The 27,843-nt window shown below is 48.3% G+C and overlaps 3 protein-coding genes across 5 annotated transcripts; 1 reads left to right on the top strand and 2 right to left on the bottom strand.

Annotated features, from left to right (window-relative positions):
• Positions 1-2,864: 2,864 nt before the first annotated feature.
• LOC308572745 (DNA-directed RNA polymerases I, II, and III subunit RPABC5-like) lies at positions 2,865-5,990 on the bottom strand. The gene is made up of 3 exons (XM_081169119.1): positions 5,860-5,990; positions 4,962-5,067; positions 2,865-3,291 (listed from the first exon to the last, which is right to left on the bottom strand). Exons 2-3 carry the CDS (start codon positions 5,054-5,056, stop codon positions 3,183-3,185), a joined length of 204 nt encoding a protein of 67 aa, XP_081025245.1. The 5' UTR covers positions 5,057-5,067; positions 5,860-5,990; the 3' UTR covers positions 2,865-3,182.
• Positions 5,991-7,559: 1,569 nt separating this feature from the next.
• Positions 7,560-17,500, top strand: LOC308572731 (tetraspanin-4-like). Of its 2 annotated transcripts, none has more exons than XM_081169095.1 (8): positions 7,560-7,719; positions 10,424-10,503; positions 11,720-11,911; positions 12,610-12,684; positions 13,710-13,811; positions 14,173-14,301; positions 16,141-16,224; positions 16,997-17,500. In XM_081169095.1, the coding sequence occupies exons 2-8, from the start codon at positions 10,435-10,437 to the stop codon at positions 17,063-17,065; spliced, it is 720 nt and encodes a 239-aa protein (XP_081025221.1). In that variant the 5' UTR covers positions 7,560-7,719; positions 10,424-10,434; the 3' UTR covers positions 17,066-17,500. The 2 variants fall into 2 exon arrangements, with proteins under 2 accessions (XP_081025221.1, XP_081025222.1); XM_081169096.1 differs by lacking the exon at positions 7,560-7,719 and adding an exon at positions 8,323-8,353.
• Positions 17,501-17,849: 349 nt separating this feature from the next.
• Positions 17,850-27,787, bottom strand: AKT1S1 (AKT1 substrate 1). Of its 2 annotated transcripts, none has more exons than XM_081169093.1 (5): positions 27,199-27,787; positions 26,028-26,494; positions 22,260-22,337; positions 20,216-20,364; positions 17,850-18,994 (listed from the first exon to the last, which is right to left on the bottom strand). In XM_081169093.1, the coding sequence occupies exons 1-5, from the start codon at positions 27,483-27,485 to the stop codon at positions 18,851-18,853; spliced, it is 1,125 nt and encodes a 374-aa protein (XP_081025219.1). In that variant the 5' UTR covers positions 27,486-27,787; the 3' UTR covers positions 17,850-18,850. The 2 variants fall into 2 exon arrangements, with proteins under 2 accessions (XP_081025219.1, XP_081025220.1); XM_081169094.1 differs by having other exon boundaries at positions 26,058-26,494.
• Between the last annotated feature and the right edge of the window lie 56 nt (positions 27,788-27,843).

Below are 27,843 nucleotides of genomic sequence, written 5' to 3'. Positions count from 1 at the left end.
TGGTGGGAACGGTTGGTGTGAGGAAGGTATTGACAAAACCAGATTTTCTTATGACCAATGTAGGCACATGGTTGTTTGTTCTATGGGTCTCACACTGGTCTTTGCTTTGGGAGGGGTGTGAAGGAGGCTGAACAGAAGGGGCCATGGAGACTTCCCTAGGGTATAATTTTGATCAAAGCTGTTAAGGGGTGCTTTACAGAGATGTGCTTCTCTACATGAAACATCACTGAGAACAGAGGTTTATGAAGCTGAGGTGATGCTGAACCATGCTGTGTTCCCCTCTTTGAGGAAGGCAGTTCCAGCTGCAAAGAAGGCAGTAATTTGGACCTGGAGGGAATTGTGAACTGGGAGGTGCCTTCACCATATCTTAGTGCTAGAGTGCTTCTTCCAGGAGGTACCTGGCATCCCCAAGTACAGGGCTGGGAAGGACTCAGAACCACAGCCAGTCCGCATGGACAGTACAGCATTAGATATTACCAATGGTTTGACTTAGTATAAGGGAACTTCTTGCATTCCTAATTTGTATGCAAGAGGTACCACATTCATTCTCTGGCATTTCAAGGTAAAATGATTAGCTAAGCAGGCAATGGAGAAAGACCTCTGCCTGTAACAAAGTCTAGCCTAATCTAGCTTCCTGTTTTTGAGTCTAGTAAAGGCAGGCTGGTAGACTGTGCCTATCCTCAACTCTGGTGCCTAGGCAAGTTCAGAAACAAGCTGCATTGGCCTCAGTCTGCAAGGCGACAGGTGAAATTGCTGCAACTTTCAGCCCATCACCGGCAGAGCCGCCATCCTTGGTGCTCCCCCCACTTGTGTGGAAGCCAGCGCCAGGCTGGGGGATCCTTTAACTGCTCAGAGGGGAGCAGCAACTGCACACTCAGCTGAGCAAAAGATGCAGAGGGAGGAACAAGCTGTATCAGCGCTGATGCAGATTTTTTCTCCCTCTGTGCACTATGAGGGCAGAATGGGATGATGGTTTCACAAACACTCGCTGGAGGAAGTCGCTAGTAAAGGGACTCCGAAGCGGCTGTTTCACCAGCCTGGTGAACGAAACATCGCAGTCTGCTCCTCATACTGCTCCTGGATGATATATTAATATATCGCCCAGGCCGAGAACAAGCCTCAGAACTCTGGCGGCATCAGCAGTTTCAGTGGTATTTTGCTTTTGTGCACCATTGAATCTGGAAACCTGAATGACACATGAAGCCCTTGCTCCTAGAGATTCTAACCTAAACACTGAATTGGCTTTGGTGGTCTTGAGCATGGATAGGCAAACTATGGCCTGGGGGCCGGATGTGGCCCAATCGCCTTCTCAATCCGGCCCGCAGACGGTCCAGGAATCAGTGTGTTTTTACATGACTAGAATGTGTGCTTTTATTTAAAATGCATCTCTGGGTTATTTATAGGGCATAGGAATTCGTTCATTTTCTTTTTCCCTTCAAAATATAGTCCGGCCCCCCACAAGGTCTGAGGGACAATGGACTGACCCCCTGCTGAAAAAGGTTGCTGACCCCTGGTCTTGAGCTTAACTTCTGCACCACTATAAGCGGATTCTGAAAGCTCTGGAAGGTTTATGTGTGGCCATGCTAATTTATATAAATGGACGTTTTACCTGTGCCTACTTCCAATACTAATTCCTGTTCAATAGGCATCACTTATCTAACTAGGCTTCAGCTAGTCTGGTGGTTGCCAACCATTGTGGACCAGTGGGCAGCAGTCACAAAATGGTTATGGGGAGAACACAAAATGGCTGCCACATTTAAGAGACGGGAACAAAATGGAGGCGAGGGCCGGTGCCCAGTTCTTGCAGCCAACGAAACGCGGGCAGAGGAAAGGCCATGTCGGTGCAAACACAAACTGAGCAGGAACAGCAAACAGCTTCTTGTGTTGGTTTTTGAGGCCATCAGGCAGGCAGGCAAACAGCTTCTTGTGTCACTGACCCCTTTTGCAGGTGTTGTAACAGGTACTCGCAGGCACACTGGCAGCCTTGGCTGTCACACCGGCAAGTTCTGAGCTACCGCCTGCCCTAAAGTGCGGTCCATACATTCAAGAGACCAAAATTTGTTTGAGATTTGGTGGCGTTAAAGCCAATTTCCTTGGAGGTGGTAGCTGGGTCCCTGCTAATCCTTTAGTTAGCATGTGTGAAGGCCAATGAAATCAGTTATGTGCCATACATCCATAATTCTGTGAAATCAACATGGGTTCACAGTAGCCACAGTTTGCATATATGTTTAAATAAACTATATATCCTAAAGACACCACAGACTGCTGTGCCTCTCCGAAAAAGGAACACAGACCCTGGGTAAAGCATCTGTAACCCCTTGAACAGCACAAGAAGAAGGGGTTGTGTGTAATATGTTCCTGGGGCCTGTAAATCTTGGCTCCTGTAATCTCTGGGGCCTTCTTGTTTTTAAGGAAAATGGTGCTGCTCTCTTCCCCATCTTGCTGCCATACCCTGTTTGCTTTTGCAGGAACTGAGGAACTCTGGGACCCATGGCTCTTGGAAGGGCATGTCTCCTGAAATCATTCTCTCTCTGTTCTGTTGGAAAGCCTGCTTCAATAATTCACTGTTCAGAGTACTGTCTGTTCTGATTTAACACTAGTTCTGATCAAATCTCACAAGATTGTTCTAAAAACCTGGGCTAGCCTATATGCAGGGAAACAAGGCTGCATAAACCGCTCCAAACACAATGAAGTATGTTTCTCCTTTCATTCAGAATAAAAACCCTGAGGAAGGCAGCATTGAAGACAAAATCAAAAGCAACAGTAAAATCTACTCTACAAGCATATTCCACAAAATACCAAAGATCATTTTGCTCAACCCCACCCCACCCCAAAAACCCCACCGAAAACAACACAAGAGTAAATTTGTGTGTATCATTCTTTTGGGAACACAGTGCATGTGCTCCTATGCACCTAGCTCTTTATTGCACATCACTGAATGAGACAGAATCCTTCCATTGCACAACAGCACCCTCCAGTGGGAGGTGCCTGGTTTGGATACAATCTGAAGACAGGCTATCTGTCTACCTATCTGTCTATCATCTATCTATCTATCTATCTATCTATCTATCTATCTATCTATCTATCTATCATCTATCATCTATCTATCTATCTATCATCTATCCACCGGGGGGCGGTGTCTTCCAGCCTCATTGTGGCTCTGTTCCAGGGTGCCAACACTACTACTTCTCCAGGGGCGCATAGTTCAGCAACTTTTCAATCAAATCCACGTGTGACAGGAGCATCCTCCGACAGCAGTAGCGCTTCAGGCCAAGGGCGTCCAACGCATCCCTGAGAGAGGGAACGGAAAAATGAGTGGGTGGTCTCAAGATTTTCTCTCTCTCCCTTTCTCTTGACTCGGATTGCCAACCTTTCTGTGGCCCTCTGCTCCTGTGCCTTTCATCAGCGGCCTGCTCTGGACTGGAGACACAGATAAACATCCATGTCCTGTGTACTGAGTTAGCCAGTTTTATCCAATTTATGCCGCAATCAGAGGGCAGCAGCCCTGTATAGGGAAATGTGTAATGTTTTACAGTGGTGCCTCGCAAGACGAAATTAATTCGTTCCGCAAGTCTCTTCGTCTTGCGGTTTTTTCGTCTTGCGATGCACGGTTTCCCATAGGAATGCATTGAAAATCAATTAATGTGTTCCTAGGGAAACCGCCTTCAGACCAGGTCCGGGGACAGTCTGTCCCCGGACCTCTTCTGAAGGCTGGGGGGGGGGGGACAAGGGCTTTTCTTCCCACCCCCAGCATTTTAAAAAACCCCGGGACAGCGGAGGACTTCTCCGCTGTCCGGGCGATCTTAAAATGCTGGCGGGCGGCATTTTAAAATCGCCCCGGGACAGCGGAGGACTTCTCCGCTGTCCGGGGCGATTTAAAAGCCCCTGGGAAGGCAGGCAGGGGGGACAAAGACTTTTGCCCCCCACCAGCCTTCAGAAGAGGTCCTGGACCTCTTCTGAAGGCGGGCGGGGGGCGAAAGTCTTTGCTCCCCCCCGCCTGCCTTCAAAAGCCCTCCGGGACAGGCAGGCAGGGGGGAGCAAAGACTTTCGCCCCCCGCCCGCCTTCAGAAGGTGTTCCCTCCCCGCCGCCCGGCTTCGGAACGATGCTCCGAAGCCGGGCGGCGGGGGCAGGTGTTCCCGCCCCGCCGCCCGGCTTCGGAGCATCGTTCCGAAGCCCGGCGGCGGCGGGAGGAGGCGTTCCCGCCCCACCGCCCGGCTTCGGAGGAGGTCCGAGGACAGTGGGGAAGACGCGCTGCGCTTCCCCGCTGTCCCGGATATTTCCCTATGGGCTGTCGTCTTGCGAAGCAAGCCCATAGGGAAATTCGTCTTGCGAAGCGCCTCCAAAACGGAAAACCCTTTCATCTAGCGGGTTTTCCGTCTTGCGAAGCGTTCGTCTTGCGAGGTACCACTGTATTATGTTTTTGTATATGCTGGAAGTCGCTCAGACTGGCTGTGGCAACTCAAGTCAGATGGGCAGGATACAAATAAAACAACAATAACAACAACAACAACAACAACAACAACTGGAAGGAGTCCAGAAGCCATTTATAGAGATGGGGGAAAGCAGACCATTAAAACGTTACAGGTACAGTGGTACCTCAGGTTAAGTACTTAATTCGTTCCGGAGGTCCGTTCTTAACCTGAAACTGCTCTTAACTTGAAGCACCACTTTAGCTAATGGGGCCTCCTGCTGCCGCTGGAGCACGATTTCCATTCTCATCCTGAAGCAAAGTTCTTAACCCGAGGTACTATTTCTGGGTTAGCAGAGTCTGTAACCTGAAGCGTCTGTAACCTGAAGCGTATGTAACCCGAGGTACCACTGTATACTAAAAGGTTTCATCCAAAAAAGTCATGTCATAAAAATTATTATTATTATCTGTGATAACAGGATGGGGGGCTAGAGAGAAAGACAAGGTAGAAATCCTAGAAGATACAGCAAAGAGGCAAACCTGTGGACTCACCCTTCTGTGTATTCCGCCTGCAAGAGGCCCAGGTAGGCTTCCCACTTGTTGCCCACGACTTTCCCGCAGGTGAAGCACCGAACTGGGATGATCATTGTGAGGTGGCCTAAAAAGGAATGTATTTTGGGGAGGGAGAAACAGGAAGAGGCGCTAGTCACCCAGGTTTCTTCCCTCTCTTCCCACCAAACCTTCCTGGGCTACCTAGCTATTCTTAGTGTTGCAGGAATTTCTCCGTTAACATTCGTTTACAGCAGGGGCCCCCAACTTGAATAAAATATTGTGAGGGTCCAGGTAAGTCCTGCCCCCACATAACTGATCACAGGATGGGATCAGTTTGGGGGCGCCAGGCCCCTCAAATATTTTATTGTGAGGGGCTCCAGCTCCCACCAACCCCCGCTGGCCTGGCCAATGGCCAAAGGTGATGGAAGCCGTAGGACCCCCACCCCATCACCATCGTCCAGCCACGGGTTAACTGCTCTTGCTGCAAAGGTGATCGGGAGGTAAAAAGCCCACACATCTTAGGTTAAGGCCACGCCCTCACCCCCGGCTTTTACGCTTGTAAACAGCTTCAGGGAAGGCTGAAATTCAACAGGTGCTGCTTCCCTCTGTTACTGCGTCTTCCCCACTCTCTCTACAAGCTTCACCGGGTGAATCTCTGCCTCTCGTGCCCTTGGAGCTGTCCCGAACAGCCTTTCGCTCCCCTAAGCGCTTCCCCCATTCCTGCTTCCTCCTTCGGGAAGTGGGGGCGGCCCTCGCCCTCCCGGATCTCTCACTCCCCGGCCCCACACATCCACTTTCTCCCGCCAGCTCGGCGCTCCCCAGACCTCCCTCCCTCCTACTTGCCATCTTTCCCCCTCGCCCTCCTCCCTGGCCGACCCTTCTCCCCGCCGCTCCCCACCTTCCTCTCGGCCTCGGCCGCCTTCCTCTCTCCCGGGGGTCCCTCGTGGTTCTGGCGCAGCAGCGAGGCCGAGGCCTGGCTTCTTCCGCTGCCCGCAAGAGGGAGACACAAGCTCCGCCGCCGCCGCCGCCGCAGCAGCAGAGGAGGAGCCCCGACGGCGACGCCGCCCCTTCCTAGCGGAGCCCAAATTTCTTCCCCTTATAAGCGGCAATCGATCTGCCAGAGGGTCATCTTGTTGTTGCTTACATCCTCGGGATCTTCGCGTTTATCCAAGTTTTTTTTCTTTCTCTCTGCCCCTCTATCTTTCTTTGGATTTACGCGTTTATCCAAGTTTTTTTCCCCTTTTTCTCCGCCCCGCAGATCTTTCTTTCTTTCTTTCTTTCTTTCTCTCTCTCTCTCTCTCTCTCTCTCTCTCTCTCTCTCTCTCTCTCTCTCTCTCTCTCTCTCTCTCTCATCCCGCCTGAGGAAGAATTCTGGAGAACTCGGAAGTTTGCTTGGTAATTTCATACATTTTGCTTGGCGCAAATATAGGCATTTGCCCCCCAAAATTTGGAATTTTTGCGCATGCGGTTTAAATTTTGAGAGTGATGCGCATTCTCTCTCCCCGAAATAATGATACCTGGCCTTCCTTACAGGGCTGTTGTAAAGATTGTGGCATATTTATATATATAGGGGGTTGATAACAGCCACCATCTCAAACAGGGGTTTATTCCGAGGTAACGGTCCTCGCTTGTGAAATCCTGAGCGCTGCCCCGTTACTTTGCTGTGCCCCCGCTTCCCGCAACTGCTATTTGACAAACTTTCTGTCTACCACACGGGGGTCTTCATATTGCAAAGCGCACGGCTTCCTCCAAACAATCCTGGGAACTGTAGTTTACCTTTCTCTTCGCTACAATTCCCAGCACCCGTAACAAACTACGGCTCCCAAAATTCTTCTGAAGGAGAGAATGTTCTTTAAACGCATGTGATGTGAAAGGGTGAATCAGGATTGAATGAAGGTGCGCTGGAATTTTGACGTGTGCATGGGGAGCACAAAACCCACAATAAACACCCACTTGGAAGCTGGCAATGTGGAAGGTACAGAAGCGAAGTACTTTACTCCCGAAGTTGCTCCCAGAGTAACACAACAGGAGGTGCTCTCGGAAGTGCTTTGAGCAGTTGGAAATCTGAGGCTATCTGTCACGTGCAGCCTGTGTTGGCGTTTACTTAGAATTGTAAACTTGGGAGGGACACGGAGGGTCATCTAGCTCAACCCCCTTGCAATGCAGGAATCTTTTTGCCCAACGTGGGGATGGAACCCACAACACCCTGAAATCCAGTCTCTGCAAGCATGTTTTAACACCCTCCCTTCCGCGGGGGCATAATTTGGAAACGTCTCGAAAGCAGAAAGAGAATTCACCAATGTCATACAAGTCTACTCCGAAGTAAGTCTCATTGAGTCCAATAGGACTTGCCGTACTAAGACAGGAATGGAACAGAATCCTGAGCCACACGTTTCTGAAGTTAATGCGGTACAACTGAGTCGCTTTTCATTGTCCTTTTTTGCGGGGGAGGGGGAATGTTTAAACAAGAACAGGGGTTCAAATCCGACTGGACGTCTTTGTCTCGAAAAGAAACCCGTTTCCCTCCCAGAGCCCCCTGGGCTCCTCCCCACAGTCTCAAACACGCCCCACATTACTGCCCCCCTTTCTCCCCTCCCATTTCCTTCCCCCTGTCCCGTGCTGGAATTTGCTCCCCCTCCCTTTCCATCCTGCATCCCATCAGAGGACAAGCAACTTGGAAGAGGTCTAGGTGTCTGGGAGGGGGGCTCCCGCCCCAAATCCGCACTCCCGCCCCAAAGTCTCCTGCCCCGAGATCAAGGTGAGGGGCGCACGGAAATGTATTTATAATGGGGGGGGAGGGGAGGGATGTGTCGAACCAGGGATATTTTGAAGGGTATAAAAAGCAGGAGGAGACTCTCTCTTGGGGGGAGGGGATGATTTCTGCTGTATTGCAATATTTTTCTGGGTCCCATAGAACTGATTCTGCCCACCCCAAAGTCTCTTACTGCAAGATCGGGGGGGGGGGGGCAGGGAGAGATTTGGCAGCTGTAGTTAGTTCCTTCCCTCCAGAGGTATTGGTACTTTGTTGAAAGAAAGACGAAAGAAAGAGATCCAAAGGCTCCTTTCATCTTATTTTGCTTTTCTCCCATTTGGTCCGTCCCCCCCACTTTAGGGAAATAATTTAAGGGAGAGCGGGAATGGGTGTGCGTTTTATAAAGCCCATCACAATTTTATGGGTTATTTACTGTAAGGAATATATTTTCGACCACCAGTTCAGATCCGGGAATTTAACATTCTTGTTAAATCCAGAAGAGCGGGGGGGGGGGGTGTTGGATCTTGAATTGGGAAGGTGGGTCTGGAATGTGGGTTATGATTTTTTTCTACAGAATGGGCTTTGCTGAAAAAATGGAAAAGGAACTCTGTCGTGAGCGGCAAAATGGCAAGGAATGCGGGTAAGGGTGGGGTGGGGTGGGGTAGCTTTAGCAGGAAAGACCTACAGGGTGGGGAGCGTTTGACTAAGGAAAACTTGGCAATTTCTTTTTATGTGGTCTGGGGATAAACATTGCCCGTCTTCTTTCTCGCCTTCATGTACCTTCGCCTTCAGCACACATGATAGAGGGGATGCGTTGCCCTACAGGAAATCTGTAATCTGGGCCTGGACAAGGGGACTTTCCCACCCCCTGTTCGTTTGTTGTTTATTTATTTAGCTTTCCCTAAATCAGATAATTTACCGTATTTTTTGCTCTATAACACGCACCCGACCTTAACACGCACGTAGTTTTTAGAGGAGGAAAATCCATAGGCATGCCACCCGTAGGCATTTCCTCCATAACACGCACAGACATTTCTCCTTACTTTCTAGGAGGAAAAAAGTGAGTGTTATGGTGCAAAAAATACGGTACCTGCTTTCCCACCACTTCCTTAGCCACTTTGTCTGAAGGGGATATATCAACGTTTTATGTATTTCCAGTTATTTTCCTAAAAAATAAAATTAAACAGTGTTATACTCTTAGTTGTTTTGATACTTAAAACATGGTGCGCTCTCCATTTAAATGGGACAACAAAATAAAATAAAACAGTTCCCAAGCTTGACCGCATTCGTAATTTTTATTGCAGTAATTTTCAAGATGAGGTGGGAAACAGGCAAACCTTTAAAGTTAAAAGTTAAAATAAATACGGCATTGTTCTTTTTAAAAAGCAGAGTATATGAACATTGGGAACCAAAAATAACTCCCTCCATTTTGATGTCCAGAGGTTACGATTGAAGGTTGTTTGTGTTTGTGGGGAAGATTTTGCCATTCTCTTGATAGGCCTCTCAACGTTTTTTGGCTGTTAGGGAGCTGCTCGGATTCAAACTCCCCTCAGTTCTGCCTGAATACACAGTTCCCTTGCTACTGGCATGATATAGAAAGGACATTGCTCCTACGCCCTGCCCCGCAAAAATTCAAAACTACCGGTATGTCTAATCATTGTCCAGAAGCATCTTTATTTCTGACCAGCCTACTGATTCTGCACACTTTAGAAGCCATAGTGAGACAGGGCTGTGTAGTGGTTAGACTTCAGGGAGAGGCCTGAGTTCAAATCCCACCTCAGCCATGAACTTTTGGCCAGAACTTAGCCCAGCCTACTTCACAGGGGGGTTGCCAGGATGCAATTGGTGAGAGTCCTTTAGCCACCCTTTGCTTTTTGAATAACATAAACAAAAAATTGTACAAACCAGTGTGCCAGGCCTGAAGGCCATAGCCACCAACTTGTTTGCTTTGATTAAAGAGGGTGGTGAGCATTTAAAATTTTCAGTATGTCCAAAAGACGGTCTTTAAACTTTATGTAGAATCCACAATACCATTTCTAATGCTAACCAGGCCTTGACCTGCCCATCCTCCCAGTTAGGCCTAGGAATTTTACCTCGGCCTGTTCGTTTGGGGTCTCCCAACTCTGAAGTGCTCGTTTTTGTCTGAGGAAAGGCTTCCTTTCATATAGATTAGCCTAATCACAGTTTGACTGAAGTGGCACGGGGTGGGGGACGTTTCCCTGAATTTTTTCAGTGAGAGAGACTTCATTTTATTTCATATTGTGTGAGTGACACTGAGTAACGCCAGGCTAGTATTTCTTAATTATAACAGTTGTATCCTATCACTCCTCCAAGGGGATCAAGGTGGCATACATAGTTCTCCCTCTTAATTTTTATTATTATTTGAATTTAAAGGGAATAAAGTATGAAAACCCCCAATAAATTGCTTGTGGGATCCAAGCAGACTTTTTCACCTTCCCTCTCCTCCTCTCTCTAGCTCCCTCGCAGTCCCAAGCCCCACAGAGCAAATTAGGGGAAGGGGAGGAAGCTGCGGGGGAGACGAGAGGAGGGTAGAATCCTGTTGAATGGACAGCTTTGGATACATCACTTCGTTGTTTTCATAGGGGACCAGGATTGCCTATGAATTTCTGCCAACTGCATTGTAAATGCTCATGTATGAATGTTCCAGAATCACAGCATGTTGCTTTCTTTTGCCCCCCCCCCTTTCCAGACACATCCACCATGGGGGTCAGCCGCGGCTGCTTGCTGTGCGTTAAAGTGAAGATGTTCGTCTTCAACCTCATCTTCTGGGTGAGTTGCAGCGGTTCTGTGCACCTCCCCTCAGACAAGGTTGTGTCCAATTCTTCATTGGATAGCCTTTCCATCTCAGGGACGCGGACTTAGAAAAAATATTGGGGGGGCCCGGGAAAGCTCATGAATAATAAATAAGCTCATGAATATGCAAATAAAGTGGCTCCGGCCCTAAATAGGGCAAGCCACGCCCCCCAGCCAGCCGATTGGCTGGCTGGGAGGTGTGGCCAGTCGGGATTCCCCTGTTCTCGCGGGATTTCCGGCAGTGCCTTGGCAGTGGCGGTGGTGCTACGAAGCAGCGAGGCAGGAGCCCCCGCCCCCGGGGATTCCCTAATCTCGCGGGGGACGGCCGGGGCTCTCCGATTAGGGCGCGCGGCTGGCTGGCTGGCTGGCGAAGGAGCAGGTGGGGAGGAGGCGGGGGACGGCGGCGGCGCTCTGCTGGAAGGGCGCCCACCCGAGATTATTGGGGGGGCTGAGCCCCCCCAAAAATTTTTTTGAGGGGGCTCGAGCCCCCTCAAGCCCCATGGAGTCGGCGCCTATGTTCCATCTACATCTGACCGGGGACTCCCAGGATTAGTGGGAAGGGCTTATGGGCCTGTTATTGATGGCAGGACATTTCTCTTTTAATAAATAAGTAACACAACAAGTTATCTTACAGGTTTGTAAGGACGAACAAGATGGAAAGTGCATTTGTGTGTTAAAACGCTGTCATTTTATAGCAAACCAAAAATCTGCCTGTAGACTGCCTGAGAGACCCCGCTCTCCACTATTGGCTGAACCACTTGTGATGTCACAGAAGTTTCATCGGCATTGTAATGGGCAAGGGGGGGGGGTGTCAGCAACAGAATGTTGACAGTTGCTTTATTTGTTCCAATAAAAACTTGGCACAGGATTGGGAGTCAGGAGGAACTAGGTCTTGTTTGTAGGAAGGGGCTGAACTGAGAGCTTTTTCGGCTGGTGAGTGGAGACTCAGCCAATGATCTCTTCCACAACAGCATCCTGGACGAAGGGGGGAGGGGGTACCATCAGAGGTGGGGAACCTCAGGTCATGCACATCTCTCCAAACCTCTCTACTTGACCCTCAGGACTCTGCCCAAGCCACACCCCTCACTAGCCTTGATCTTCACCCTCCTCTAGTGATTCTACATGCTTGGCATGTGTCCCCGAACAGTGATAATAGCTCTTCTTGGTGTGAGCTTGCCTTCTCTCCCCATAGCTCGGCGGCTGTGGGGTGCTCGGCGTGGGCGTATGGCTGGCTGTGACCCAGGGCCGCTTTGCCACCTTGTCGTTCTCGTTCCCGTCTCTGTCGGCAGCGGGGCTTTTCATGGCAACTGGAGCCATCATCATGGTTGTGGGCTTCCTCGGATGCTTGGGGGCAGCCACAGAGCACCGTTGCCTCCTACTGACGGTAAGAGGTATCTCTCTACTGGGTGTTACACTGGGGGGGTGGGGTGTGAGTGTGAGAGACTCGGATGAAATTTGTGCAGAGGTGTCTAATGAGATCTTTGGTAGGGGAAGGTGCCAGGCAGAGAAATGGGCAACTGACTTAATTCAATGCAAGAATGCTCAGCCCTGCTTTGGAGCATAGGCAGAGTGCAGGCATCAGTAGGAAGCAGAAAAGTGCATTTCTGAGATGCTGTGGACAAGATGGGGTCCAAGAGGTGCATTTTTCTGTGCATAAAACCATTGAGAGCAGTAACATAACTTCGCTTGTGGGCCATCTTGCTTTAGATATGTTGTTGTTTTCAACTTTTCTTCCTGATTGTGACTTGGCTGCCTGGCTTGAGCGATGCAGAGCTGTGGGTTCTGCATGTATCTTTCAGCCATGCCAATGATCTCTGCTTGCAGTGGCGACTTGTGCTACTCATTCAACTGTGGGTGGCTGGGAAGAAGAAGGGCTTCCAGGGTTAGTTGAACCATAGGGCCTGATGGCATGTATATGATCCTGTGACTGCAATCAAGTATGGAGCAGAGAGAGGGGGGGTGTGGTAGGAAGTGGGGGCACACTTTGATCAGAGATGCACACATCTGTAAACACAAAACCGTGTTGTATGAGGCTTTCTCCTTCTCCCTGGGATAGCTGATCTGGGTATCTCTCTTTCCTAGTTCTTCCTGGTCCTCTCCACCCTCTTCCTCCTGGAGCTGGTTGGGTTGCTGGTTTTTGTCACCTGCAGGGACAAGGTAAGGACCTTCCTCACCCCATATGTAGAATGAGGAATGGTGAGATCCAGCTCATTTGGGCAACCTGCAGTCTGCAGGCCACGTGCGGCCATCACAGGCCTGCAGTGCAGCCCACGTCCCTTGCCACTGCGGAGTGCAGCCCTGTGTTCCTTTCCCCTGAAAAGGAGGCTTTGCATTTTAGCAAGAGATCTAAGGGGACAGTTCTCAAGCTACCACTGTGCTGCTCCCAGGTCACCAGGGCTTTGTAATGCACACTGGTACAAGAAAGTTTACTTATAATACTGTCAGCTCCCTGTGGCATCTGTGCTCTTAACAGATGTGTGTGCAGAGAGGAAACTGATTCAAACCATGAGCCTGTCCCGATTCTTGTGGAATGAGGAAAGAGTCCATTGTATAGACCTCATGAATCATCATCCTGCACCTCCCCGCCCCACCCTATATACTTCTTCAAACTTTGGGGTCTGCCAAGCCTGCTGATCCTTTCCCACTTGTTAATGGATGGTGCCATTTTTGGCTACATTAGGATCTACACTCAGACATTGAGTTTGCTTGTATCATGTATACGGAACAGTTGCAGTGTGGATAAAGTTATTTGAGTTACATGCTTTCTTAAGATAGCAGGTTTTAATTCATCTTGGAATTTGGAATATTGCACCATTTCATTTAGGGTGGTTATCTTCCAGAAAGAGGTCTGGAACCCACGGAATTAGGAAGTGAGGGAAAAGAGAAGGGAAGTTCAAAGAAGAGTGGGGGCTGGACTTCAAACTGTTGGAGTGAACTACTTGGCTACTAGTCTCCACCCCTAACTTGAACATCGGAGGGCTTCCCAATACTCCTCCGATTTGGAGAAGTTTAGAAGAAAAATGGCAGGGCAGGGTTTCTTCCATCCAACTTTGAATAAGCACCATGAGGGTTGTGTTCGCCCCACCAAGCCAAAGTCACAATCTAGTCTCTGCATCACTCTTACCATCACACACACAGGTGCTGCTGGTCCATTGGGTGTGCTTATTTTGTCCTTTCTCTAGTTTGATAGATATGCCCAGTCCAATCTGAAGGAAGGACTTCAGCTGTATGAGACAGAGGGAAATGTGGGTTTAACCAGAGCATGGGACGTTGTGCAGAATGAGGTGAGTGTTACACACACACACACACACACACAGTTTACAGTACTTCCAACTGGTCATCAGTCACATCCTAGCAAATTCAGGTTGCTCAACTAAAGCTGATTTTGAGTTCTCACGCAACAAACCCACTTCCCTAATAGATTGGGATTTTATTGCAAGAAAGAGGTGGGGGAAAGGCGGTAGGAAGTGTGGGATTGCGCTTGCATCATGCATTGCCATCTAATCTGCCCACAAACAGGTCATCTGGAAGCGAATTTAGAGAGCTAAGAAACAGCCAGGGAGATTTCCCCCACTTTAAGCATCCTCATCCCATTTTGGAAGAGCACCCCCCCGTGTGAGACTGATTTCTCCCCTTGCTTCCCAGTTTCGCTGCTGTGGGGTGCAGAACTACACAGACTGGTTTGAGGTCCGCAACAGAACGTGGGTTCCCGAGTCCTGCTGCTTGCAGCAAAGTGACATCTGCCAAGTGGACAGCACCAGCTGGTGGAAGGAGGTGAGACAGCAGCAGGAGTTGCCCTCAAGGAAGAGAGAATCCCCTACGGCTGTGGGTTCCAAATTGGGTTGTCCGCTGAAGCCCCCTCCAGGAATGCTTGTGTCCTGAGCAAGTGGCAAATGGCTAAATGCAGGGTCCAATTACCAGGGCTGGCCTGCACTAAAACCCTCCAGCAGACCTCTCTCTCGGAGCTGTTGAGGTTGAGAGGGCCTTTGACACTCTGTCCTGCGACAAAAGTATCAGCTTCTGGCTTTTGACTGTAGATTCTCATCTCCCTCTCTGACCATACAACACACTCAAAATTACTTTTGTGCTGTTCTAACTTCATGGCTTATCCCAGTGAATCCTGAGAATTGTCACTCAAGGAGGTGCTGAGACAGAGGTCTCAGAGGTCTGAGACTCTCTGCTTTTAACATTTTGTGCATTAAATGTTGAGATGTCCCAGGAAGGAGGGAATGATGAAGCCAGAGGGGGAAGGGGTTCCTAGTCTTTGGTGGCCTATGAACCAGCACATGACTTTTATGAAGCCCCCCAAAATTTCAAGACTAGCTACTCTGTGTGTCTTCTTGCCGGTAGCAATATGCAGTAAGACAGAGGGACTTTGTGGATTGCTTTTCCTGAGGAAAGCGGCCTAACCCAGTCCTCTTCTGATGTTTCAACCCAACTGAGTTTTGGTGACTGCTGCAGCGAAATCTTTGATTTGCTTCATTAATGCTGCTGCTCAAAGCTGTCGTGTTAATTTAACTCATCTTTTTAACTGTGAGATTTTCTTGCTCTTTTTTTGAGCGGGATGGCATATCTGCTTTATGATTTAAGGTTGTTTACACTTAAAAGTCGCTAATGAGAAGCAGGCTATAAATATATGGGGGACGGGGGACGGACAACAACACCTAGTCCAGGCTGTAGTGTGGATACATCCTATTTTATTTAGTTATCTCCCTCCCCTCCCCAATATATTTTACTCTCAAAAGACTTACATAAAAGGAGAGTGGCGGTCAGCCTATTAGCGTGACCAGTTACCAGCCTGGGTTGCTGCAGTTTTAACGATATAGGCAAATTAGACAGGTTCAGAAAAGAGCACTGAAGATGACCCGCTGCATGGAAAATAAACCTGGGAAGAAAGGTTGAAGGAATGGGGTATGTTGACAGACTGAGAGGGGTGTGTGTGTAATAGCCCTCTTTGAGGATAAGTGCTGTCACATAAAGCAGAGGCAGGGAACTTCAGGGTCAAATGCAGCCTGCCAGGCCTATCTGTCTGTTGGAATTTCCCTCAGCCTCATCCCTCACTGGTGCTGCTTTGTATCTAGAGTGGTTTTGCCTGACTGTAGTACGTCCTTGAACTCTCCTAATGCCTGTTGCTTGTCTGGATGGAGGACAGAGGGGTGACTGTGCAGAAACCAGTCTAGTTACTGTACAGTGGTAAAATTTACTTTCACTCCTTCACCCATCCTAGCCTGAAGCTCCCAGATAGTTGCCAAGAAGAAAATGCAGCCCTCCTGCTGGCAAAGGTTCCTGTTGCAGAAGAAAGGCTTGTTCACTTCAGCCCAGTGGATAAGAAGGGGGGACACTTTAAGTTATAGGAGCTGATTTGGGCTGAATATTCAGTTTAATACTCAACCCAAATATTCAACTGATTGATGGCAAGCGCAGTTCCACAATGGAACAAATGACCCAGAGTTCCTACTAGAAACAGCTTGCATGTTAAATAAACGTTAGATTAAATGGAAGATGACATTTTTTGGGTGCACAGGAGTGTGATCAACCCAGATCGGAGGCACTGCCTCTTCTTGCCAGTGCGCTGTGGTGACCATGTTTGTTTTGTGCTCTATTCCCCTAAAGCCCTGTTACGAGAAGGTGAAACGCTGGCTAGGAGAGAACATCTCAGCCATGGGCATCTTTGCCGCCTGCATCATTGTTGTCCAGGTGAGCAGGAAGGAACAGCCATGGGAGGGGACACGCCTGACCTGAGCAACTGCTGGGGCCGCTCTGGTGCAACAACACACGTGCCACCCATTACCATCAGCACAAGAACGGAAGGTGGGGTTGTCTGCAGGGGACCACAGAATAGGATGAAGCTATTCTTTCCAACACTGGCCATGGTTCCACAGGGAGTAAATAAATAAATTAGAAGCAACACGTAAACTGGTCCAATATGTGCTGTCAAAAGGCATCCCCCTTTAGGAGAGAAGACTGTCCAGGAGGATGGTTTCCTGACTGGGAAAAGACCACATAGAAGCTGCCCCTGCCACCTCCAGTTTGTACAAAATGGGCCAAGAAGCAGGGGACTGGGAAGCCAGGGAATTGGCTCATTTGTAGAGTCTACACAGTTAGCCAATATGGGGCCTTTTAGAAGTTGTGGACTACCACTCCCATCAGCCACAGGCAGCATGGCCAGAGGTCACAGGTGATGCGAGTTGTAATCCAAGATATCTAGAGGGCAACCCATTGGCTACACCTGGTCTACACTGACAGGCAGAAGCTCTCCTGCCTTTTAGACAGCCCTGCTTGGAGATCCTGGGTGGTTGGACCCGAGACCTTATGCTCAGCCTCCCTACATTTTAGAGGCAGCGGCAAGGAGGGGAGTTCAGGAGGCAGCATCTTAATTCCAATATTGTAAGGAAGTGACATGCTGGGCTGGGACTCTTCCGCCCCCACTTTTTTTGTTGTCTGTCTGACCTCCTTTATGTCTCTCCAGGTCTTGGGCATCGTTTTCTCCATGCTGATGTACTGCCAGGTGCGGCGGGCGGAGAAATACTACGACTGAGCCCCATCTGAGTACATTCCTCATGCCTCCGTCTTTGTGGCTCAGAAGCAGCACCAAGGGGATTCCTAACTCCTTTAGGACACCCACTTTCCCTTGCTTCCTCTCCCTTTCACTTTCTTCCTTATTTGAGAGCCACAGGCCTTTTGCTAAAGACCATTCCTGCCCTTAGGCTCTTGCCATATCTGCTGGGAGAGGAAGATACCCCCCTTCCTTCTGAAGGACCTCGTTTTTTGCTAAATCTTTTATTGTGCGTACCTCTTTTCAGGCCTAGAGTGGGATTATATTTCCTTTCACCTTAGCCTACATAATCCCCCATCCCAACCCTATATTTTACATTGTGATCCTGACACCTACCCACCCTTTGCCCTTCAATCTTGTTGCTTTTGTATATAACAGAACTATACCAAGCACCAATAAAGCAATTAATCCCTTTCAGTCACTCTATTTATTTCCTGATGCACATTTGTATTTTGGGTTAGGGGTGAAGAGTGACAGCTGCTCAGAGTTCTTCATGCTAACTCTCCATCAGCCCAAGTGGCAAGTGATTTTACGAACGAAGCGATCTCCTCTTTGAGGGAGGGGGGATATAAACAGAAGAGGGAAAATATATAATGGGGCATGTTTCTCCCCCTCCAGTTTTGCTCCGCTCACAGGTCTGGATGAAGGTAGCTGGTGGTACAGAAAGAGGTCTTCCACAAAGGCCTGCCATCCCACCACCTTTCTGGAGATGTAACTCCCCCCCTTCTAACTCACTTCCTGTCAATCAGACAATACAGCAAAAGAGTTGGTAAAAGACAGCTTTTTTTAATTATTATTATTATTGGCTTGTAGGTTTGCAGGAAGGAGAAAAAAAAATACATCCTCTCCCTTCCAATTCACCAATCATCTTTGGACAAAAATAGAGGGCCAGGGCCACAAAGCGCCCTTGAAAAATCTGATACAAAAGTATTATGCTGGGGCAGCGAGGGGGTGGGTGGAAGATAAACGGAGGGGTTGTAGGTGACTCCTAGAGCCGCTTTTACATCCCGCCTGCCATGAGAGCAGCCTCACCTTTGCACCACCCCTCCCCCCAAGAGGGAAAAAAGGACCCTGAAGTACCGCTCCTGGAAATTGGGAGAGAGCTATGCATGGGGGGAAGTGGGGGAGGGGGAGGTGGGGCAAGCACAAAACGACAGGATTCCTTCCCCCACCACTGCTGCCCTGCTCTACAAAGGGTCAGTTAGGTCAAGTGTATAGACAAACCCAGCTTATGTGCAAAGGATATTTTAAGACACTTATTTTGGGAGGAAGAAAGCAAAAAAAGAGGGGGGGGGGCTTGGGGAACTGACGAAGGGAACCCACCGCAGCCAGATGCTGGGGTAGATTGGAAGGGTTGATGGTGGTGGCAAGAACAGATATGGGGGTGTATTTGTTGTCATTATCCGTCCGTAGTGTTCCATTTCCCTCCTCTATGTGTCAGGGACCCCTCTCAGAAAAAAAAACAACTGTACCTCCTCAATTAGATAGGACAGAAGGGGAAAGTGGGACAGAATTTCTGGCGTGGAGAGAACGGGAGACAATTGGACCCTCCACACCAGCTGTAGTGTAGAGATTGAGGTCATCAATTTAATTTAAAGCTTGTGGGAGCTCAGGAAGGATAGGGTGGGAAAAGAGAGGGGAGGGAATTCGAGCTGTATGGCTTGAGGGGCGCTTCCAACCCTGTCCACCGATTTGGGTGGGGGGGGGGGAGGAGAAATAAAAGGGCACAAACAGAGGAAGGGGCGGGACAGAGGGCCACCAGATCCATTAGTATTTCCGCTGTAGTTTCTGGAAGTCGCTCGTGTTGAGGCGCGGCCGAGGCAGGTCCCCAAACATCTCTGTGCCATCTGACACCCTCAGCACCAGAGCTCGCATGCTGGCGGCAATTTTCTCCAGGTCGGGGGACGAATGCTGTATTGAGGAGCAAGGGAGGGGAAGCCAGGTGGAGAAGTCTTCGTTATTTCTCTTAAATAATTACGCAAGTCAGCAAAACTAGACCGCTCCCATCCTACATCTAAATTCAGATCTCTACCTAGAAGAGCTTTTCGACAGAAGCTCCCACTGGAAGTCTGGAGGGTCTGCCACCCAACTTCCATAAGTCTATGCATTCTACTCTAAAACATACGACTCCAAATTGAGACTCAGTGTATTTCTTTTCTTCTCTGTTGTCAATGCTAATAACACAGAACAATATAAAGACATCAGGGCAGTGCGCGACAAAATTAAGCACCATTGAAAAAATAACAGGTCAATCAAGGATGCTTTAAGCCACCATATAGGCCTGGTGGTATAAGAAGGTATTCCAGAAACACCTGAAAGTTAATGGTTTTTTTTGGGGGGGGAGGGGGGAATCTCCCAAATCTCTGCTGGAAGTGTGTTCCATAGCATGGGACTGGTGACACTAAATGGCCAACTCCTAGTGGAAGCCATTTGGCCTTTTTTGTAATCCAAGATACAACCCCTTCCTTGAGATCCTTCACCTACTTTGATTTCTGGCTCTCCCTAGTTGCAAGCAGCTCCAGCACCCAGGTTGCCCCCTAAGTCTCCCTCTTCTCCACCAAACCGGTCTCAGGCGTTATCCTTTGCTCAAGCACCATTAAAAAAAAACACCATTGCTGATTTTCGCATAAAGTACACATCACACAATTGTCTGCCAAAACCATGAGGAGGGTGAAAGGGCTGTGGAGGACTTACAGGCCTCACCTCGCTCACTTCCGACTTCTCTCCCGTTGGCCACACACATTCAAAGCCTATCTTTGCAATCGTAAGAACTTGATTTTTAAAGAAAGCAAAGCAAAGCTGAGACTCCCCTGGTGAATTAACGCAAACGACATTCATTTCTGTGCATTCAAGCTGCAGCCACAGGATATGCACAGCTCCAGCCACTTACAAAAGCTACAATGACACCTGTAGGAACTGGGGGGGTTGAATGTTTTGCAAATGTGGCCCCAGCATCTTTCCAGCAGCGACCCTACCACCCTGCTGGAAGATGTGTTTTTTCTGGAGCTTACCCACCAGCCGAACCCTACACACCTGTCTTAAAAAGGAAGGGGGAGAGCTCTGGAGTGTATCCCCCCCCCCAAAAAATATATATCTGCCTTTCCAATACACACATTCTCAGTTCCTACCCACCTTGCTGTTCTCTTCATCAGAGGATCGCATCTCTTGCCGTTGCTCCTTGAAGCCCCAGATAGGCACTGAGACAGGCAAGGACTTGGCATACTGATGGCTGAGGGGTGGAGGGGCTGTCTGGCCAGGAGCCTCCTCACTTAGACTCCCATCTGGGAGAGAGAAATGGGGGGAGAAAAATGGGTCAGAAGGACGGAAGGAAATAAAAAGAAATGAACCATCAGAAAGTATCCTCCTCCCTAGCTACAGGAGGGAAGGGATAACATCACTCTCGCAGGAACTATGCTACCATTTAGTTCGAATTACTAAAACTAAAGCAGTCTTTCACAAACTTGTATCCTCAGCTGTTGTTGGGACTACAACTCCCATAATCCCTGACCACTGGTCCTGCTAGCTGGGGATGATGGGAGTTGTAGTCCAACAACAGCTAAAGACCCAACACTGCAATGAAAAGGTTGTATGTTTTTTACAGATGAGTGATGTTGTTTTGCAGCACCCCATGAAACCTCCAGCTTTTGCTGACATAGCATGCATCTGAGAAGGAAGGTTCAGTTTTGGCTGGGAGAGGCCTGAAGAGAGACTCCGCTACAGGAAGCCAGACATTTCAAGCAAATGTCTCCTTCCTACTGTATAAAGTCCCTGACATGCCTCCCTTATCTTTTGTAAATTTAGCAGTAACAAAAGAGTGTCAGGCTCCCTTCCGGAAGTGTTGAACCAAGATAAAATCTCCTAAACGTTACTCCTTTCCTTTGCCCACCAGTTCTTGCAATTACTAGATCAAGTAGTTCCCAATGGCCTGAGGCTCTTGTCAGAACAGCCCAACATATTTGCTGATCTCTTTTCCCTACCTCACCTGGACAGCAAAATTAGATGCATCTCTAGAAGCCGTTTTGCAAGGTTTTTTAGACAGACTCTTCCCGGCTTGCCTTACACTTTGTAAGATGAACATGGAGCTTCCATGTTCCAAGGCAGTATCTCCAAGTCTGTTGCCGGGTGCTACATCTTAAGAGGTATGTGATATTTGGAGCCAAGTTATCAGGAGGTGGTCTGCCCACTTGCAAGCTTTCCCAAGACATCCGCTTTGACTTTGCTGGAGGTAGAACAAAAGGACTATGGGGACATTTGGCTGGGAAAGGCAATTCACTTGTCATTAGGATGCACATAACCTCTGCTGCCACCTCCCTTCAAAACCCTGGTAGAATAAAAAAAGTTAATGAATGTATGAAGCAACAGAGCCCTATTCCTTGTACCCATTGTTCACATTTATTGTATCCTTCCTCTGAGCAGCTCAAAGCAGCAAGGGTGGAGATTGGGGGGGTCACCTCTTTTATCCTCATAGACCACCTTGTAAGGTAGGCTAGCCTGGCCCAAGGTCACCCAGTGAGCTTCAGGGCCAAGCAGGGATTAAAACCCAAGTTTCTCTGGTACACTCTCACCACTTTGCTCCTCTGACTGCTGATCCTCTCCCACAAGGAAGATCCTGACAAACAGAGAGGGGATGTGGGAAAAGCTGCTCCCTCAATATACCTATAAAGTCTTGAATGACTCCAGGCCTAATGCAATCAGCAGGGACGTGGGTGGCGCTGTGGGTTAAACCACAAAGCCTAGGACTTGCTGATCAGAAGGTCAGTGGTTTGAATCCCCGTGACGGGGTGAGCTCCCGTTGCTTGGTCCCAGCTCCTGCCAACCTAGCAGTACGAAAGCACGTCCAAGTGCAAGTAGATAAATAGGTACCGCTCCAGCGGGAAGGTAAACGGCATTTCTGTGCGCTGCTCTTGTTCGCCAGAAGTGGCTTAGTCATGCTGGCCACATGACCCGGAAGCTGTACGCCGGCTCCCTCGGCCAATAAAGCGAGATGAGCGCCGCAACCCCAGAGTCGGCCACGACTGGTCCTAATGGTCAGGGTCCCTTTACCTTTACCTAATGCAATCAGCAGTATATTGGCTTCTTCCACATTTGCAGTCAACATAGTATGTGCATTGTGGGAAGCTGGCAGAGGGAGTGAAGAGACTAAAGAAAAAAAGTGGGAGATTCAGCTGCCGCTCACCGTCAGTGCTCTCCAGATCAGAGTCGAAGAAAGGCTCATATTCCTGGCTTGGAGAATCCTCGTCCATCACAAACAAACCTGGAAGTGAATTAAAAACAAATCAGAATTAGATCTCGCTGAGTTGTATGCACAGGGATCCCCTATTTGAACATGAGAAGTAGCTGTTCTGGGACTGCTTATCAAGCGATCAACACAGTCACATCCGGAGAAACCCCCCCCCCCCAATTATACTGGGATCCCTCACTCACTAGTTAGGTACAGCTATATTTTGCTTCAAGTTCCATCTCTCAACTGAGAGATGCAAGTGGCAACTGTAAGCAAAGCGTCTTCCCCTTCCTGTGGCAACTTTAAAAACTAAGAAGAACGCATCTGATCAGGTCAGTGGCTCCTCTAACCCAGCATTCTGCTCCCAAGAGTGGCCAAGCAGATGCCTTGTGGGAAACCGACAAGCACAGGAGAAGACTCCCACATGGTGGTTTCCAGCAACTGGTTTTCAGAAGCATTATTATCTCCAGCTGTGGAGGCAGAGAATAGACAGCATGGATCATAGCCATTGAGAGCCCTCTCCTCCAGGAATTTGTACAATCCTCTTTTATGTTTTTCCTTTTTTTATTAAATGTTACCAAAAAAATGAATAGAAAAAAAGAAATAGAAACAATACATAACCATACACAAAAACATTTTGTCTACACAATTTTCCAGAATGCAGACTAGAAGACAAAAGATAAAAGAAAGAAACAAGAAAAAGAATGAAGAGAAAAAATATTTTTCATAATCAATTATTCCAAATTCATACTTCAAACATCACAATATTTAAATCCTAGTTAAAATATTATAAAAGATTTCCACCGCATTCACCACACATCTCTTGGTTATCTAATTCACCTTTACATCTGTTCTTCAGTCACTTCCTTTCCTTATAAATTCTTTCGTAGTCCATCTAATCTTTGTATTCTCAGTATTCTTCACAAGGTTAGTCTAAGCACAACCAAACTTTCATGTTTGATCCCTGTTTGTGTAAATATTCATTTAAGCATTCCCATTGTTTCTGTACCATAGTTTTAGATTTATGCCTTATTATATCCATCAATTTTGCTAATTCCAGATACTCACATAGTTTACGTAACCGTTCCCTTTTTGTTGGGATGTTATTTCCTTTACAGTAACTGGCCACCAGCGTTCTCGCTGCTGTTGATGCGTATAGGAATATGTTAATTTTATCTTTGGGGATATCCTTACTCAAAATTCCTAATAAGTATGCTTCTGCCCTTTTGTTATATGAAACCTTTACTAATTTTTTAATTTCTTCATGGATCATTTCCCAGAATTTTTTGATCTCTGAACATGTCCACCACATATGGTATAGAGTGCCCTTCATCTTATTGCATCTTCAACATTTATTACTAATCGATCTATTCATTTTTGCTAGTCTGTCTATTTTAAAGCCACCTGGGTCGGTAGCCAATTTTAACAACATATACCTGCGTGGAACCCCTCACCAGATGAGGTGGTGATTTTTTATTTTTCAAAAGTATTTCTGATTTAAGAACGTACCAGAGGGAAAGGGTGGGAGAGGGGTTGCTTTTTTCAGTGCCAAGAGGTACAGATTAAAGGACAAAGCATTTGTGTTCAGTCTCTGAAAAATACCGCATTTCTCATTATTTCCACATCAAAATATAAGCTAAAACGGGAGCTGGGACAGAGCCTGGAAACCTGACACCCAGTTTTGCTACAGTTCCTTAAGGGGCACAGAAGCAATGTTACACGAAAATCGTATTTTTCTGTGATAACATCTGATCGCAATGTAAGTCAGCAGCCCAGTTTTCTGGGACAGCAACTGGACCAGCACATAGTTAAAACGATGGGATTTACTATTACAGGGTGTTAATAGTGGCACCAAACTTTAACATCTTTAAAAGGGGCTTAGACAAATTCATGGAGGGTAAAGCTATCAATGGGTATTGGCAGGTGGTGTGTTTTTGGTTTTTAATTTTTTTATTGAAACTTTTCAGCATACAATACAATAAAAAACAAACTATTCTAAATAGTAAAAAAGAAAAAGTGAAGGGGAGTGGGGTGGGGTGGGGTGGGAATACAAAGCCCTCTATCAGGGGTAGATCTTAACCCTTGTCTCACACAAAAGCGGGTGGACCCTCCCAGCTTTCACCTGGGAGCATCCCATTCGTCTCCCAGGCTCCCACCCTGGGAGATCTTCCCTTCCCTGTCTCTCACACAGGGTCTTTTTCTGTTTTCAAACCACCACTCCCACTAAAGTGGTCAATTCCGCAAGTTCTATCACCATAAACACCACTTTGAAACACTTTTGTTTCTAGGTTGTGAGCTTGGGGCTATATTGAAACTCCTTAGGGGACAGATTTAAAGAGTTGAAAATTATACTTTCAAGTATTGCTAAAATGGTGAAGAGCTCCTCTCCCCTTTGGGAAGGCAAGGGTGGTGATGTGCTGTGTGCCTGGATATGGATTCTGATCTGGAAAAAAAGCATTATCCAAAGTTGAGTTTCTGAGAAAGGGGCATCTCCTATTCAGCTGGCAAAAGCAGCACCCTACAAATACTTGTAGAGCTTGAGACCCAACTACTGCGTGCTAGGTGTCAGGAAACATCCAACAGGAGTGAAGAAAGCATTACTTTGGAAGAAGCAGATTCAATGAGAAAGCCACACCAAAATTTCAGCTCATTATCTCGGTTTATTATAAAAAAATTCCTTCCAGTAGCACCTTAAAGACCAACTAAGTTAGTTCTTGGTATGAGCTTTCGTGTGCATGCACACTTCTTCAGATACCAGCACCTTAAAGACCAACTAAGTTAGTTCTTGGTATGAGCTTTCATGTGCATGCACACGAAAGCTCATACCAAGAACTAACTTAGTTGGTCTTTAAGGTATCGGTTTATTATGTGTGCTCTGAACAAGACTAGTTCATCCTGACCAGAACAGGCAAAATACACAGGATTTTGCAGTGAAGAAATAAACACCAAGTTTCTAGGAGTTAAAGGCACACTTTCAGCCGTTTTCCACAAAAGGAAATCTTGATATTGCTACGGACAAACCTCAGGCATGGAACAAACCCTTGTTAAGGGTGAAATAATAATAATAATAATAATAACTTTAAACCAAGCATTATCCTATGCAGACTGATTCAGCTGAGCATTAGTGCTGCAAAGCCTGCCTTCCTGAATTGAAAGAGGTCTGGTGGTTTCCTCTCAGCCACAGCAGAGAATGCTCCAGGCTACTTGAGAAGGGACAGTCCTAGCAGCAGCTCCTGGGAGGCAGGAATAATATAGGACACATTCACACATAACATCGATACTAAAGGGAGCTTAAAGGTAACAACTGAGAGTTGTTAAGAAACCCCTCCTCTTCTCACAGACCTACAATTCAGAGTTCCCTGAGAAGAGGGATTGATTTTTAAATCACGAAGATTTTTAAACTCTGGGGCAGGAGTAGGATCTCACAACAACTTTCATCACCCTTAACAAACTACAGCTCCCAGAATTCTTTGGGGAAAGCCACAACTGTTTCAATGGTATCACTGTGATTTAAATGTATGGTGTGAATGTTGCTTTAATGAATTTACTTCTGGCTGCTATGACTTTTTGCTTTATTTGTTAAGATGTTGCCTATCACTCACCATTTTTAGTGATTATACAGCATTTCAATGATGCTACTAACAGCCACTGTAAGCATGTTAAGGAAAGCCGAGCTAAATATATTTTTTCCACAAACAAACCACCGACTGCACATAGACGTACCAGTGGTGTCACTGGGATGCTCTCTCCCACCTGGCTGCTCCAATTCTGTCAATGTATTCCTGTCTCCTTCATCGTCTTCCTCTTCAGGCTCCTGGCCTCCAGAAGCCTGGGGCAAGGGCCCCTGGGGGGTAGGTGTCCTGTGTGGGGCAGGCTCATCTGAGGCATTGGTAGAGGGGCAGCTCCTGGAGTAAGACCCATTGGTGGGACCTGGGCGGGGGGCAGAAGGAGGACGGGCAGCATAGGTAAAGGCGGTGGTCTTGTGAACCACCGCGATATCTTCGAGGTAGCGTTGAACGGCATCAGCTAGAGCCCCACTTCCGTGCTGTGCGTAGCTGAAGCCACCAGGGGGTGGGGCCCTGAAGGCGGTGAGCAGCACTATCTCATTGCCTGTCTGACGCCGGTACTGTTCTGCTGCAGCAACCAGGGCCGCCCAGCTCTCCTTGTGGTTATCCGCCATGTTCGTCATCCTACAGGCAAACAAAAAAGAGAAGGGGTACACGCATTAATGTTATGGAAATAGCAGCTGGGCAAACGTTAAGGGCTTTAGTTGACTGAAATATTAAACTGGCTGAAGTAATATGGATGAAACAGTACTTGAGAGGCAACCCAACAACCTTCCCTTTTGACCACACGCATGGACCGTATTTGAAGAGATTTGCATGCAATTCATCTTCTAAAGCAGAACCTGCTACCCACTATTTTTGTAAGCGTCTGTATCGAAACTATAATCATTCTTATTAAAGAGCACTGCTGCCTAATCTATCAGGGGCAAACTTTTGCCATTGGGAAGGAAGGCAAACTAGCACATTTAAAGCAGGAAGGGTCAAGAAGCAACGTCTCCAGGGTCCCCAGAAAAGGGCAGGTAGGAAAGGCTACCCCTACCCAGACCCCGGGGGTTCTCTTTTTTTGGGGGGGGGGTAGTAGACAGTGGGGTCCTTTCTAACGGGTCGCAGTGAGGGATGGAAACAGGGAGCCCGGACTCCTGGGTTCTGCTCCAGCAATACGGCAAAACGCACGTTCATCCCTTTGAGGGCGGGGGCGGCAGATCACAATATCTCCAGACAAACAACGCTAAACGGGGGGAGGAGGAAGAAGGGGGGCAGAAACAAACACCTTCCCCCTCCCCTTCCAAGAAGGGCTCCAGAGGGAGGGGGGGAAAGGGTTGCATTACCTGCCAGCGCCTCTCAGTTCTTCCTCCGCCGAAGCCTCCCCACCCCCCTCGGGGGCCACCACTCGGAACCCTGACCTCTCACCTTTGACCCTCCCCAAGACACTTATGGGCCCCCCTCCTCCTCCAAACAACAACCGCCTCCTCCTCCCCCCGGAGGCCCCGCCCACTCTCTCTGCCCTCACAAGGCATGAGAGAGGCGCCCGCACGTTTCCCGTTACGAAGATGGCAGAGCTAAAAGAGCGCAGCGCCCCCTCCCTCCCTTTTAAGGGCCTGAGGGGGTTTTTCATGCCCGATTCAAAGATGGAGGCCGGAGAGCGAGGGGCTGGCCCCGCCCGGGGCTACGGAAGGCGCCTTCTCCTCAGGCAGTCCCTGCCGCGCTCGGGGGGGGGGAGGGGGTTGCTCTCAGGTAAGCGCGCGCAGGGCAAGGCCGCAGCCGAGAGCGCCCTTCCTAAAAGTGGACCGGGGGCTTCGAGGCGCTCCGTGCAAGGATGGAGGAGGAAGAGGAGGCTCGGTGCTGCCCCCTTGCGAAAACGGCGCTGCCATTTAACTTCACTCAGGCCTGAACGGCCATTAATAACGGGAAAGCCGCCCATCCTTTTTTTCTTGGGCGCTTTTCAGCTTGGTGCCTTCGGGACAGAAGCTACA

Source organism: Podarcis bocagei (genome assembly GCF_964188305.1).
Source record: "Podarcis bocagei genome assembly, chromosome: 13".
Classification (NCBI taxonomy): Eukaryota; Metazoa; Chordata; class Lepidosauria; order Squamata; family Lacertidae; genus Podarcis; species Podarcis bocagei.
The sequence above is the reverse complement of the archived record's forward strand: the minus strand, read 5'-3'. Positions and strand labels throughout refer to the sequence as shown.